This window comes from Bos javanicus, chromosome 18 (genome assembly GCF_032452875.1).
Source record: "Bos javanicus breed banteng chromosome 18, ARS-OSU_banteng_1.0, whole genome shotgun sequence".
NCBI classification, from domain to species: Eukaryota; Metazoa; Chordata; class Mammalia; order Artiodactyla; family Bovidae; genus Bos; species Bos javanicus.
This window is the reverse complement of record NC_083885.1, coordinates 36017460-36031749: the sequence shown is the minus strand read 5'-3', so window position 1 is coordinate 36031749 and position 14290 is coordinate 36017460. Positions and strand designations below refer to the sequence as shown.

The following is a 14290-nucleotide window of genomic DNA, read 5'->3' as shown; positions in this document are numbered from 1 at the left end:
GCTTAAAAGTGAAGTTTAAAGAGGTCCCTAAGTTCACTGCTTGGAACACAGATCCATTTTCACCATCAAAACGTAATCCTACCCCCAACGGGGAAATGATAATCACCTCCATGATGTGTTAAGTATGTTAAGTCATCTGAATTCTCACAAGCTACTGAGAAAACACTTTATATGGAAAGGTGCTGATGACAGTGATTTCCTCTGGCTCTCCTCAAACCAAGTAACTGGTTTGTTCTAGTTTTGTTACTTGTCTTACTCCTGAAGGCTCACTCATTAAAATGAAAACATGTAACAAGAAGTAAAATAATATAAAGGCATGATATACTGTGCTTAATTTACTGTAAACTGCTTTTATTGAACATCAGTAATTTTTATCTGCTTCGACTGTCTCCTGCCCTAGCAACTAGAATTTGTGATTTTTTTCCCCCTTAACTGTAGGAGAGTGTGGATTAAAACACCAACTGAACCTTGTTGTATTTTCACGGATAGACTCTATGTAATTCAATGGGTAAGCTCAGAGTTGGGATGCTTCTAGAAAGTGCCTCCTCTCTCACAAGAATAAATAGGTTCACAAATCAGTATCATATTAATTAAGTCGAAGGCTGGACATCTTGGGACGTGCATTACTATACCTGTTAAAGCAGAAAAGAACACGAAAAGCTATGGGACAATCTTCCTTTGTTTTCCCTCCTTGCCTGGGAAGAGACCATCTCCAGCCTCTTCCTAAGCAACTCCAGACCAGGCTTCTCTGGCACCTGGGTCAGAAGCTGGGGCTCCTCTCTCCTTCACTCACAGTCACTTTCCCCTCTACAGTTTTCTATCCTGTCACCCCACCCTCCAGATTCCTAATCCAAAGAGTTCAAGGAATTGGCTTGGCACTCGGGAGTCTCAACACTGGCACTCCCCAACACGTCCACTCTCAACTCCTCCCACAAGACCACCCCTCCCTGGTCCCCTCCTTCCCACAATGCAGGGCCCCTTCGGAGAAGCCCGCTCCGCCCAGCTCTGGACACTCTGGTTTCGCAAGGCTAGGAGGCTCCGAGGGGGCGAAAGAGCCGGGAAGGGGATTCGCTCCAGTGGAGAACAATGACCGCTCCAAATACACCCCGGGGTAGCGACGGGCTGCTCACCTGGTGCCTGGCCGTCGGAGGCCTCGGGGCCATCCCTGGGTCGCCGGGCAGGGCTCCCAGGGACAGGGTCTGGGGAGAGAGAAGAGGGCCCACTCAGCCGGCTGTGACCGCCGACTCCACCGCGGCCCGCCCGCCTCCGCCCCCGAGCCACTTCTCCAGAGTAGAGAGGTGGGGAAGCGCGAGGGCCCCGCGTGGGCCTGCCTTCCCCAAAATGAAAGGCTCGCCGCCGGCCTGACACTCTCCTCCGGCCACGCCCAGTACCACCCGCGGGACCGTGGGCGCGGTCGCGCGCACGCACGCCAAGCCCGTGGGAGGGGCCGCCGCGACCGGCGCACTCGAAATCACCGCCTGCTGGGGATCCGGACTTCGCGGCCTCGGGCCCATACGGTGCTCCGGCCGGCTCCTCCCACTGCGGGCCTAGTTCTCGGCAATTCTGAAGCGCTCGGGGCGACCCAAAGCGGCCTTAGCCGCACCGCGTCTGGACAATGGCCCCAGCGGCCCGTTAGAGCGGGAGGTGCGCTTGCGCACGCGGAGCCTAGCTCCCTCCACCCCCGGCCGTGGCCGGCGCGCGACTACACTTCCCAGAGGCGCCCGCGCCTGGGTCCCACCGAGGCTGCTGGGGAGGACGCGCGTTTTCAGAGGCGCCCAGGTGGGGACTGCTGTCAGGGCCCAACGGGGCAGAGAGTGGAGCTTGAGTACTCCTGCGTCCGAGTAACAATCACCGAGCGTCTTCTCTGTGCCAGGGGCGTGTTGCTCGTGGCAGGATACTGCGATAAATCGGGCAGGAAATATCCTGCTTTTGGAAAGCGAGCGTGCACTCCTGTGGACTAGGCAGTAAAACGTAAATATATCAACAAGACAATTTCACTTACTGACTTCAGCCATGGGAATGAGACAGTGGAGGGCACGGGGCAACATTGTCTCTTCTGTGCCGTCTTCACTCGTGGGTCAGTGCTGAAGGCTTGGACACGGACTCCCCAGACCACATATACTACGACTAAAATACTTGATGAAATAGTTGGTACTAGAGAAGGAAAAAACAGAAAGCCTTCAGATGAATCCCCTGGTAGCCTCCTGAACAGTATTAAAAAACAAACTGTACTGTGGTTCTTGTGGTTAAGTCACTAAGTCCTGTCCGACTGTTGCCAGCCCATAGACTGCAGCCCATAGGCGCCTCGTCCATGGGATTTTCCAGGCAAGAAGAATACTGGAATGGATGGTCATTGCCTTCTCCAGGAGATCTTCCAGACCCAGGGATCCAACCGGGGTTTCCTAAGTTGAAGGTGGATCCTTTACTTGACTGAGCCACCAGGGAATTACAATATTCAATCAGTTCAGTCGCTCAGCCATCTCCATCTCTTTAGGACCCCATGGACTGCAGCACGCCAGGCTTCCCTGTGCATCAACAACTGGCGCCTACTCAAATCCATGTCCATTGAGTTGGTGATGCCATCCAGCCATCTCATCCTTTGTGGTCCCCTTCTCCTCCTGCCTTCAATCTTTCTGAGCATCAGGGTCTTTTCAAATGAGTGAGTTCTTCACATTAGGTGGCCAAAGTATTGGCGTTTCAGCTTCAGCATCAGTCTTTCCAATGAATATTCAGGACTGATTTCCTTTAGGATGGACTGGTTGGATCTCCTTTTAGTCCAAGGGACTCTCAAGAGTCTTCCCCAGCAGCACAGTTTGAAAGCATCAATTCTTTGGCGCTCAGCCTTCTTTATGGTTCAACTCTCACATCTGTACATGACTACTGGAAAAACCATAGTTTCAACTATGTGGACCTTTGTTGGCAAAGTGATGTCTCTGCTTTTTTAATACGCTAAGTTTGTCATAGCTTTTCTTCCAAGGAGCAAGCATCTTTTAATTTCATGGCTGCAGTCACCATCTGGAGTGATTTTGGAGCCCAAAAAAATAAAGTCGGCCACTATTTCCACAGTTTCCCTATCTGTTTGCCATGAAGTGATGGGACCAGATGCCATGATCTTAGTTTTCTGAATGTGGAGTTTTAAGTTAACTTTTTCACTCTCCACTTTCACTTTCATCAAGAGACTCTTTAGTTCTTTTTCCCTTTCTGCCATAAGGGTGGTGTCATTTGCATATCTGAGGTTATTGATATTTCTCCCAGCAATCTTGATTCCAGCCTGTGCTTCAACTAGCCAGCATTTCTCATGATGTACTCTTCATGTAAGTTAAATAAGCAGGGTGACAATATACAGCCTCGACGTACTCCTTTTCCTATTTGGAACCAGTCTGTTGTTCCATGTCCAGTTCTAACTGTTGCTTCCTGACCTGCATACAGATTTCTCAGGAGGCAGGTCAGGTGGTCTGGTATTCCCATCTCGTGAAGAATTTTCCAGCGTTTGTTGTGGTCCACACAGTCAAAGGCTTTGGCATAGTCAATAAAGCAGAAGCAGATGTTTTTCTGGAACTCTCTTGCTTTTTCAATGATCCAGTGTATGTTGGCAATTTGATCTCTGGTTCCTCTGCCTTTTTAAATCCAGGTTGAACATCTAGAAGTTCATGGTTCATGTACTGTTGAAGCCTGGCTTGGAGAATTTTGAGCATTACTTTACTAGCACGTAAGATGCGTGCAATCGTGTGGCAGTCTGAGCATTCTTTGGCATTGCCTTTCTTTGGGATTAAAATGAAAACGGACCTTTTCTAGTCCTGTGGCCACTGCTGAGTTTTCCAAATTTGCTGGCATATTGAGTGCAGCACTTTCACAGCATCACCTTTTAGGATTTGAAATAGCTCAACTGGAATTCCATCACCTCCACTAGCTTTGTTCGTAATGATGCTTCCTAAGGCCCATTTGACTCTGCATTCCAAGATGTCTGGCTCTAGGTGAGTGATCATACCATTGTGGTTATCTGGGTCATGAAGATCTTTTTTATATAGTTCTTCTGTGTATTTTTGCCACCTCTTCTTAATATCTTCTGCTTCTGTTAGGTCCATACCATTTCTGTCCTTTATTGTGCCTGTCTTTGCCTGAAATGTTCCTTTGGTATCTCTAATTTTCTTGAAGAGATCTCTAGACTTTCCCATTCTATTGTTTTCCTCTATTTCTTTACACTGATCACTGAGGAAGGCTTTCTTATCTCTCCTTGCTATTCTTTGGAACTCTGCATTCACATGGGTATATCTTTCCTTTTCTCCTTTGCCTTTCACTTCTCTTCTATTCACAGCTATTTGTAAGGCTTCCTCAGACAACCATTTTGCCTTTTTGCATTTCTTTTCCTTGGGGATGGTCTTGATCCCTGACTCCTGTACAATGTCATGAACCTCTGTCCATAGTTCTTCAGGTACTTTGTCTATCAGATCTAATCCCTTGAATCTATTTGTCACTTCCACTGTATAATCATAAGGGATTTAATTTAGGTCATACCTGAATGGTCTTTTGGTTTTTCCTACTTCAATTTAAGTCTGAATTTGGCAATAAGGAGTTCATGGTCTGTGCCACAGTCAACTCCCGGTCTTGTTTTTGCTGACTGTATAGAACTTCTCCGTCTTTGGCTGCAAAGAATATAATCAATCTGATTTCAGTATTGACCATCTGGTGATGTCCATGTGTAGAGTCTTCTCTTGTGTTGTTGAAAGAGGGTGTTTGCTCTGACCAGTGCATTCTCTTGGCAAAACTCTATTAGCCTTTGCCCTGCTTCATTCTGTACTCCAAGGCCAAATTTGCCTGGTTACTCCAGGTATTTCTTGACTTCCTACTTTTGTGTTCCAGTCCCCTATAATGATGGAGAAGGCAATGGCAACTCACTCCAGTACTCTTGCCTGGCAAATCCCATGGACGGAGGAGCCTGGTAGGCTGCAGTCCATTGGGTCACTAAGAGTCGGACACGACTGAGTGACTTCACTTTCACTTTTCACTTTCATGCATTGGAGAAGGAAATAGCAACCCACTCCAGTGTTCTTGCCTGGAGAATCCCAGGGACGGGGGAGCCTGGTGGGGTGCTGTCTCTGGGGTCACACAGAGTCGGACAGGACTGAAGCGACTTAGCAGCAGCAGCAGCCCCTATAATGAAAAGGACATCTTTTCTGGATGTTAGTTCTAGAAAGTCTTGTAGGTCTTCATAGAACTGTTCAACTTCTTCAGCATTACTGGTTGGGGCATAGACTTGGATTACTGTGATATTGAATGGTTTGCCTTGGAAACGAACAGAGATCATTCTGTCGTTTTTGAGATTGCATCCAAGTAGTGCATTTCAGACTCTTTTGTGGACTATGATGGCTACTCCATTTCTTCTAAGGGATTCTTGTCCACAGTAGTAGATATAATGGTCATCTGAGCTGAATTCACCCATTCTAGTCCATTTTAGTTCGCTGATTCTTAGAATGTCGACGTTCACTCTTGCCATCTTCTGTTTGACCACCTCCAATTTACCTTGATTCATGGACCTGACATTCCAGGTTCCTACACAATATTGCTCTTTACAACTTCGGACTTTATTTCCATCACCAGTCAGATCCATAACGGGGTGTTGTTTTGTTTTGGCTCTGTCTCTTCATTCTTTCTGGAGTTATTTCTCCACTGATCTCCAGTAGCATATTGGGTACCTACTGACCTGGGGAGTTCATCTTTCAGTGTCCTATCTTTTTGCCTTTTCATACTGTTCATGGGGTTCTCAAGGCAAGAATACTGAAGTGGTTTGCCATTCCCTTCTCCAGTGGACCACGTTTTGTCAGAACTCGCCACCATGACCCGTCTGTCTTGGGTGGCCCTACATGCATGGCTCATAGTTTTATTGAGTTAGACAAGGCTGTGGTGCATGTGATCAGATTACAATGTTATTTGATTACTTATGATAGTTCAGTTGGTAAAGAATCTGCCTGCAATGCAGGAGACCCCAGTTTGATTCCTGGGTCAGGAAGATCCGCTGGAGAAGGGATAGGCTACCCACTCCAGTATTCTTGGTCTTTCCTTGTGTGGTTCAGCTGGTAAAGAATCCACCTGCAATGCGGGAAACCTGGATTCAATCCCTGGGTTAGGAAGATCCACTGGAGAAGGGAAAGGCTACCCATTCCAGTACTCTGGCCTAGAGAATTCCATGGACTGTATAGTCCATGGAGTCATAAAGAGTCGGACACGACTGAGTGACTTTCACTTCATTTCTTGATTCCTTAGTATCAATAGCTTCGTATGCCATTGCTTAGTATCCCCATTTTGTACTTGGGGAAATATATAAATGATGGAAAATTTCGACACAAAGAATTAGATTTACATAATTATGTTTTGTCAGGAAGATCCCCTGAAGAAGGAAATGGCAACCCACTCCAGTATTCTTGCCTGGAGAACCCCATGAACAGAGGAGCCTGGCAGGCTATAGTCCATGGGTTTGCAAGAGTTGGACACATCTTAGTGACTAAACCATCAATTATGTTTTATATACCACAAATAGTCTAAAAACTTCCTAGACTTAGACTTGACTTTTTGACATTAGACAATCACACATTCATGTGGTAGAAAATAATTGCAAGTAAATGTTCCTTACATGCTTTATCAAGAGGATGGATATTAAAAAAAAATAATGCTTTCCACCACTGCTGCAGAAATGTAATGCTCTGGAACAAAGCAAGCATCATTCAGAAATACAAATGAGTGGTCTAAGGAGGCCGCTCTGAGGCAGGGACTCAGTAGACTGAGACTTAAGGAGGCAACTGCAGGAACGTGAGGGAGAAAAGAATTTCAGGCTGAAGGAACTGAGGGTGCCGAAGTCCCACGGTGGAAACAAACTTGATGGGTTTTCGAAACTGATACCTAATGGAGCCGTAGCAGAGTGAAGGGGAGGGAGAGTGACACAGAGGTAAGACAGTTAGGCTGGGGTTTGATGAAGCAAAGTTTTAGAGGCTATAAGGAGTGTGGATTTTACTTTAAGTGTGATGGGAACCACTGGATTAGCAGCAGTGGAGTCACTTACTGCTATGAGGGGATAAGAGAAATATTTCCTGTTGTTCCAGAATTGGTAACCAAGACTCAGAGCTGAGATTAAATTCTTCTGCATTGAAAAGAGAGACAAGGCACTTCTCTGTTGGTCCAGTCATTAAGAATCTACCTGCCAATCCCAGGTCCTTCCCAGACCTGGTTCGATCCCTGGTCCGGGAAAATTCCACATGCCATGGAGCAACTGAGCCCATGTGCCACAACTACTGTGTACTCTAGAGCCCATGCCCTGCAACAAGAGAAGCCGCTGTAATAAGAAACCTGAGCACCTCAACGAGAGAGTGGCCCCCCCTTGCGGCAACTAGACAAAGCTCTTGCACAACAACGAAGACTCGGCACAGCCAAAAATTAATTAAAATAAAATAAATAATTAAAAAAGAGAGGGACACATGGCGTTTTTCACAGAACTAAAAAAAATTATTCTAAAATGTGTATGGAAACATTAAAAACCCCGAATAGCCAAAACAATTTTGAGAAAAGAAGAACAAAGTCAGAGTTATCACACTTCCTGATGTCAAGCTATATGATGAAGCTGCAGTGATCTAAACGGTATTGGCACAAAAGCAGACACATACATCAGTGGAACAGAATAGAGAGCCCAGAAATGAAGCTACACTTATATGGGCAATTAACCTATGACAAAGAAGACAGGAATATACAATAGGGGAAAAAAAGATAGTCTCTTTGATAAACAGTGTTGGGAAAACTGGACAGCTACATGCAAAAGAATCAAACTGATACTCTCTCACACTGTGCCCAAAAATAAATTCAAATGGATTAAAGGCTCAAATGTAAAACCTGAAATCATAAAACTTCCAGAAGAAAACATAGGCAGTACTCTCTTTGACAGAGGTCTTAGTAATATATTTTTTGATATGTCTATCCAGGCAAGGGAAACAAAAGCAAAAATAAGCTAATGGGGCTACATCAAACAAAAAGCTTTTCCCCAGCAAAGGAAATATCAATAAAATAAGAAGACCATCTACTAATGAAACAGGACACCTACTAATGAAACAGGAAAAAAAAAATCTACTGAATAGAAGATACTTGTAAATGATATATCCAATAAGGGGTTAATATCCAAAATATGCAGAGAACTCGTACAACTCAACATAAAAAACCAAACAACCAAATTTTAAAAATGGGCAGAAGATCTGGACAGATATTTTTCCAAAGAAGACATACAGACATATGAAAAGATTCTCAACATCACTCATTATCAAGGAAGTGAAAACAAAACCACAGTAAGATATCACCTCACACCTGTCAGAATGATTATTATAAAAAAGACAACAAATAAAAAATGTTAGTGAGGATACTGAGAAAAGGGAACGCTCATGCACTGTTGGTGGGAATGTAAAGTGCGACAGCCACTATGAAAAATACTGTTGGAGATTTTTCAAAATATTAAAAATAGAACTACCATGATCCAATGATTTCACTCCTGGGTATTTATCCAAGGAAAACAAAAACACTTAATTACAAAAGATACATGTACCCTATGTCACTGCAGCATTATTTACAATAGCCAAGTGCCCATCAACCCATGATAGGCAACCCAAGTGCCCATCAACACACGAATGGATAAAGAAGATGTGGTATATACACAATAGAATACTAGCCATAAAAAAGAATGAAATCCTACCATTTTTGACAACATGGATGGACCTAGAGGGCACTATGCAAGGTGAAATATGTCACAGAAAGACAAATACTGTTTGATTTCACTTGTACGTGGAATCTGAAAAACAAAACAAATGAAACATAAAAGAGAAACAGAGTTACAGATACAGAGAACAAACAGGTGGAGAAATAGACGAGGAAGATTAAGAGGTACAAACTTGCAGTCCTGAAATGAGCCACCGGTATAAAATTACAGTGTGGCAAATATAGTCAGTGACAAAGTAATATCTTTATGGTGATGTACTGTAACTAGGTGATCATTTGATGTGTATAGAAAAAAAATCACTATGTTGTGTAACAGAACTAACAGTGTTGCGGGTCAATTATACTATAAAACCAAATAAACAAACACACAAAGTCATAGAAAAAAAGATCATATTTGTACTTACCAGAGGCAGAGGGTAGGGGGGAGAGGAAATTGGATAAAGGCAGTCAAGAGATATAAATGTCCAGTTATAAGTAAGTTCTAGAGATGTAATGTACAACATGAGCTATATCATTAACACTACTGTATGTTATACATGATGGCTTTCCATAATGGCTCAGGGGTAAAGAATCCGCCTGACAATTTAGGACACGCAGGAGAAACAGGTTTGATTTCTGGGTTGGGAAGATCGCTTGTAAGAGTAAAAAGCAACCCGCTCCAGTAATGGCTGGGAAATCCCTTGGACAGAGGAGCCTGGCAGGCTACATACAGTGCATGGAGTTGCAAAGAGACGTGATTTAAGAGATTGAGCACACACCCACATGAGGAGAGTAAAGGAAGAAGTCTTCAGAAGAGCAAGCCTTCCACCTAGTGGGGAATCTGAGGTTCTACACCCTCAACCAGAAGAATGTGAGAAAGAAAACACTGAGAGCCCCCCAGAAGGGGAGGGTTTATAAACTACCCCAAGGCCTCCCCAAAGAAAGAGAAAGGGGAATTAGAGAACAGGATGATGGAGTGTAAGGAGAGCAGGCTGAATTTTCATTATTTGTGTAGTAAGTGGATGCAGTGGAAAATGACTGGACTTCATTCCCCGGGGGCGATGGGGCACGGGTGCAGCTCACAACAGTTAAGAGGCTTTGGAATTAATTGATTATGAGAAGAAGCTGAGGAGTTAGAAGAGGCCGAAGCAGAGTCAGAGCTCGCAAGTCTAGTATTAGTGGGTTTCCTCTAAAGAACTCACAAACACACGTCCATTTTATTGATGAAATATTTTAAAAATCTTTTAAAAGGCACTGGGGAATTACAAAATGGGTAAGGAACACACAGAGCCAAAATGAAGCAAAACTAACTCAGAGTAGTAGACAGACCACGGAAAACTAGTTTTCACCTGGAAGTCATTTGCCAAATGAGGCAAACCTGAACTTTGTTTCATGGTCCTGTAAGCACTGAGGCCAGGTGATGAAACTCAAACCCCATCCAAGGATGGGGATCTAACAGAAGACACACACACACACCCCAATTCAAACTGGGACCCCAAAGGTGAACACCCTCCTGGTGGAGACTAAAGGTAAATTGCCTGTTTCAAATCTTGGCAATGAATGGAAGAGGTGGAAAATATCTCCCCTGAGAATTTGTAACAAGAGGGTCCCTATGTGGATTTGCAACCTGAATTCACAGTCCCTGGGTGGTCTAAAAAACTGCAAGCTAGGGGCTTCTCTGGTGGTGTAGGTGGTTAAGAATCTGCCTGCCAATGTAGGGGACACAGGTTCGATCCCTGGTCTGGGAAGATCTCTGACATGCGACAGAGCGACTAAGCCTGTGTGCCATAGCCCGTGAGCCACAACTACTGAAGCCTAGGAGCCTAGAGCCTGTGCTCTGCAACAAGAGAAGCCAATGCAATGAGAAGCCCGAGCACTGCAACAAAGGGTAGCCTCTCCTTGCCCTGACTAGAGAAAGCCCGTGTGCAGCAACGAAGACCAATCACAGCCAAAAAAACCCTCGCAAGCTAAAAACTTAGTTTCTGTTGGTCCCAGGTTAATGGAGCATCTGACAGAAGTAAGCACAAATCCTGCCTGGAGGAAACTACGTTCCCAAGAAATAGAAGCTCACAGTCTTGAATCACAAAACACATATAGGAAACAAGAAACAAAGAATGACAGACAGTAGGAAAAAACTGTATAGTCAGATTTATAACAATGTCAAATGGAGTTTTCAAACAGAATTAACAATAATATGTCTAATATGTTTCAAAAATTATTTTAATAAATTCAAGTATGGGTTGAGTGTGTGAGTAGAGATCAAGATTTTTATAATCTTATAAAACAGAACTGAATAAGATCCAAGTAGAATTCTTATAAATGAAAAACTATAGTAGGTTACGGGCTTCCCTGATAGCTCAATTGGTAAAAAGTCTGCAATGCAGGAGACCCCGGTTCGATTCCTGGGTCGAAAAGATCCTCTGGAGAAGGGAAAGGCTACCCACTCCAATATTCTTGGGCTTCCCTTGTGGCTCAGCTGGTAAAGAATCTGCCTGCAATGCAAGAGACCTGGGTTCTATCCCCTGGAGAAGGGAAAGGCTACCCACTCCAGTATTCTGGCCTGGAGAATTCCATGGACTGTATAGTCCATGGGGTCGCAAAGAGTTGGACTCGACTGAGTGACTTTCACTTCACTTTCATGTAGGTTACATTTAAAACTTCACACACAGAGTTAACAGCAGATTAGGCATAGCTGGAGAGAAAACCAGTGAGCAGAATCTAGACCTCAGGAAATTATTCACAAAAGGACAAAGAGAAGGAAAAGATGAAAAAAGCAGAGAGCTATAATATATCTGATCTGAGTTTCACCAGTGGCTCAGCAGTAAAGAATCTGCCAACAATGCAGGAGAACCAGGTTCGATCTCTGAGTCAGGAAGATTCCCTGGAGGAGGGCATGGCAATCCACTCCAGTATTTTTGCCTTGGAGAATCCCATGGAGAGAGTAGCCTGGGAGGCTACAGTCCAAAGGCAGACAAAGAGTTGGACATGACAAGTGACTGAGAATGCATATTGTATTTAACTGGGTTCCAAAAGAATAAAAGAAGAAAATAATGCGTATGAGTAATATTTGAAAAGATAAAGGCTGAGAATTTTCAGAACTGATGAAAGCTACAAACTTACAGATTCTGGAATACCAATGTCCCGAGCCAGATAAATAAAAAGACACTTACACTGAGACACATCTTAGTGAAACCAAAAAAACCCCAAAGATCTTAAAAGTAGTGAGAGAAAAGACAGGTGATCTTTGAAAGAATGAGATGTCACTCATCACAAGCTCTAGGGATCAGAAGGGATCTCTGAGAGGCAGGAGGGAGACTTGAGCTGGGCTGGAGCTGGGTGTGCTTAGCCTTCGGCGCTCAGTGGCTGTAGGATAGCAAAATGGTGCAAAGATGTTTATTCATTTTTTAACCTAAGATTTAAAAGTCTTCAAATGTCCATTTCAAGGATTATTTGTAAAACCTGAGAAGGGACCAACTGGAGATTTTGGAGGGCAAAGCCCCTTGATTCACATCGCTCTGGTGGCTGGCTTGGATTTCTGCGTAGACAGATTCACAGACAGACACACACACCCGGGAGGAATCTCTGATTCCTCCTCATGTTCTGAAATCCCACCCCAAACCGAGGTACCCCTAACCGTTCTCCCAAACCAGTTCACCCAAGGTCTGGGTGGTAACTGGTGCCTGTCAGCTGACTGCTGCTCCGGATATCTCACAGGGCTCTGGGCCCTGGGGAGGAAGCCAAATCCACTGAAGAATGGGGGGATGGTCTGCGATACTCAAGAGCAGCCTTGAGTAGCTCTAGACAGTGGCCCCTGGGTCCCAGGCATGGTCCCCTTCTGCTGGATGTCTGCACTCTGGACAGGAGGGTAGGGGCACCTCGCAGGGAAAGTGAGGCCATATCCCATTCGGCTCTGCTGCTGGAGGTCAGGGGACAGTTATAGACTGGCAACAAAGCACAGACATCTGAGTGGCCAGTTTCCTCGAACAGGTTCATACCTGCGGGTAGACCATCATGCCAGCTTGCAGTTACAAGCCTCCCAGCCAATCAAGAGTCATTTTCTTCTCTGCATCCTCCTGTCTCCATGACAACTACCTCAGCATCTGCTGCAGACTTGCAGTTCTCCTGCTGAAACAACTTTCCTGCAGGTCCAGTCCAGGTTCCCTGCTAGGGATTGGGCTAGGGAGATCGGGGGGCGGGGGTCTAAGCATGCTAGTGGTACCCCAAAGCCTCTTCACACCCTGAAACCTGGTGGAGCAGAAGATGCTAGATTCAGCGGGACTCTGTCTCAGCCAGGGCAGAGGTAATGTGCTTTCTACGTCACCTGCTCTTTTACTGCCCACATAGATTTGACCGTTAACTCTTCACTAGGTCTGCTAAGGGTCTAGGTTTTTGGCTGGGGCCTCCTCTATAACACAAGCATATTCAAGTTCCAGTCATTTTAAAACATTCATTAAAATGTCCCACTCTCCAGTTTCCACGAAAATTCGTGAGAGGATACGGGTCCTGGCAAAAGTAGCTGGCCCAAACCAACCCTGTTAAGTCAGAAAACCAGCAATTCCTGGAATACCAGGGAACTCAGGTCTCCTATCTTCCATATGCACATTTGAGCCAGAAAGACCAGACGGGGGCCCTGCATGGGGCCTGTGTATCTTCAGCCATCCACTGCAAGATCTTTGGCTGAGCTTTGAATCAGATTCGGGGAAGCGAGTCTCAGCACCCCAGTCCTCTACTGCAGATAAGACCAAGCACCTGCTTCAGTCAGTTTGTGGCTTCCAGAGCATCCTTCAGCGGAGCGTGGGGCTCGAGGGCCACCTGCCTGCCACTGTGCATCTACTGCTGTAAAGATAATCCGCATAGCCAATAACACAGTTATTGGAAGTTTCTGCCTGGCTTTAGGTGCCTCACATTCAGTACAGCAACTGAATTTAACAACCTATGAAATGGATATTCTCATCCCAATTTTACAGGTTCAGAGAATTTAAGAGACGTGTCAAGGTCATTTAGCTACCAAGTGTCAGATCCAGGATTCATCCTATCTCAGGCATGCTCTTGAAAAGTGAAATGTTAGTTGCTCAGTCATGTCTGACTCTTTGCAACCCCATGAACTGTAGTCCACCAGGCTCCTCTGTCCATGGAATTCTCCAGGCAAGAATACTGTTGTGGGTAGCTATTCTCTTCTCCAGGGGATCTTCCCAACCCAGGGATCAAACCTGGGTCTCCCGCATTGCAGGCAGATTCTTTACTGTCTGAGCCACCAGGAAACCCTGTGCATATACTCTCCCACGTTACAGTTGAATCCCTAGTGATCCTGTTCCGAGGGCCCTCTAATGGGGTCTTCTGCCTGCCTCTGACCCTATAGGCTCAGCACAGCTTCCCCCCAGAGCTCTCATGCCCCTCTGTGGATCACCACCCACTAGTCATCAGACCAGAGTCTGGCTGGCACTGAGACTCACCTGATGGTAACTGTGCATGCAGGCCACCACACCTTAAACTGTACCACCGAATTTTTTTCTTATTGCCAGTAGATTCAGGGGCTAACTTTTCATTCATTACTAGGTTAACCCAT

General features: G+C 45.2%; 1 protein-coding gene across 2 annotated transcripts in view; it reads right to left on the bottom strand.

Annotated features, from left to right (window-relative positions):
* ZFP90 (ZFP90 zinc finger protein) overlaps window positions 1–8821 on the bottom strand; it is a 28357-nt gene extending 19536 nt beyond the window's left edge. Inside the window, exons 1-3 of one of the 2 annotated variants that reach the window (XM_061387709.1) lie at window positions 8723–8821; window positions 1476–2154; window positions 1131–1199 (exon numbers count right to left, since the gene is read on the bottom strand). In XM_061387709.1, coding sequence (XP_061243693.1) covers window positions 1131–1199; window positions 1476–1514 — 108 coding nt within the window. In that variant the 5' untranslated portion in view covers window positions 1515–2154; window positions 8723–8821. Of the gene's footprint in view, window positions 1–1130; window positions 1200–1465; window positions 2155–8722 lie in introns of both variants that reach the window. The other variant, XM_061387710.1, reaches the window with a different exon arrangement.
* Between the last annotated feature and the right edge of the window lie 5469 nt (window positions 8822–14290).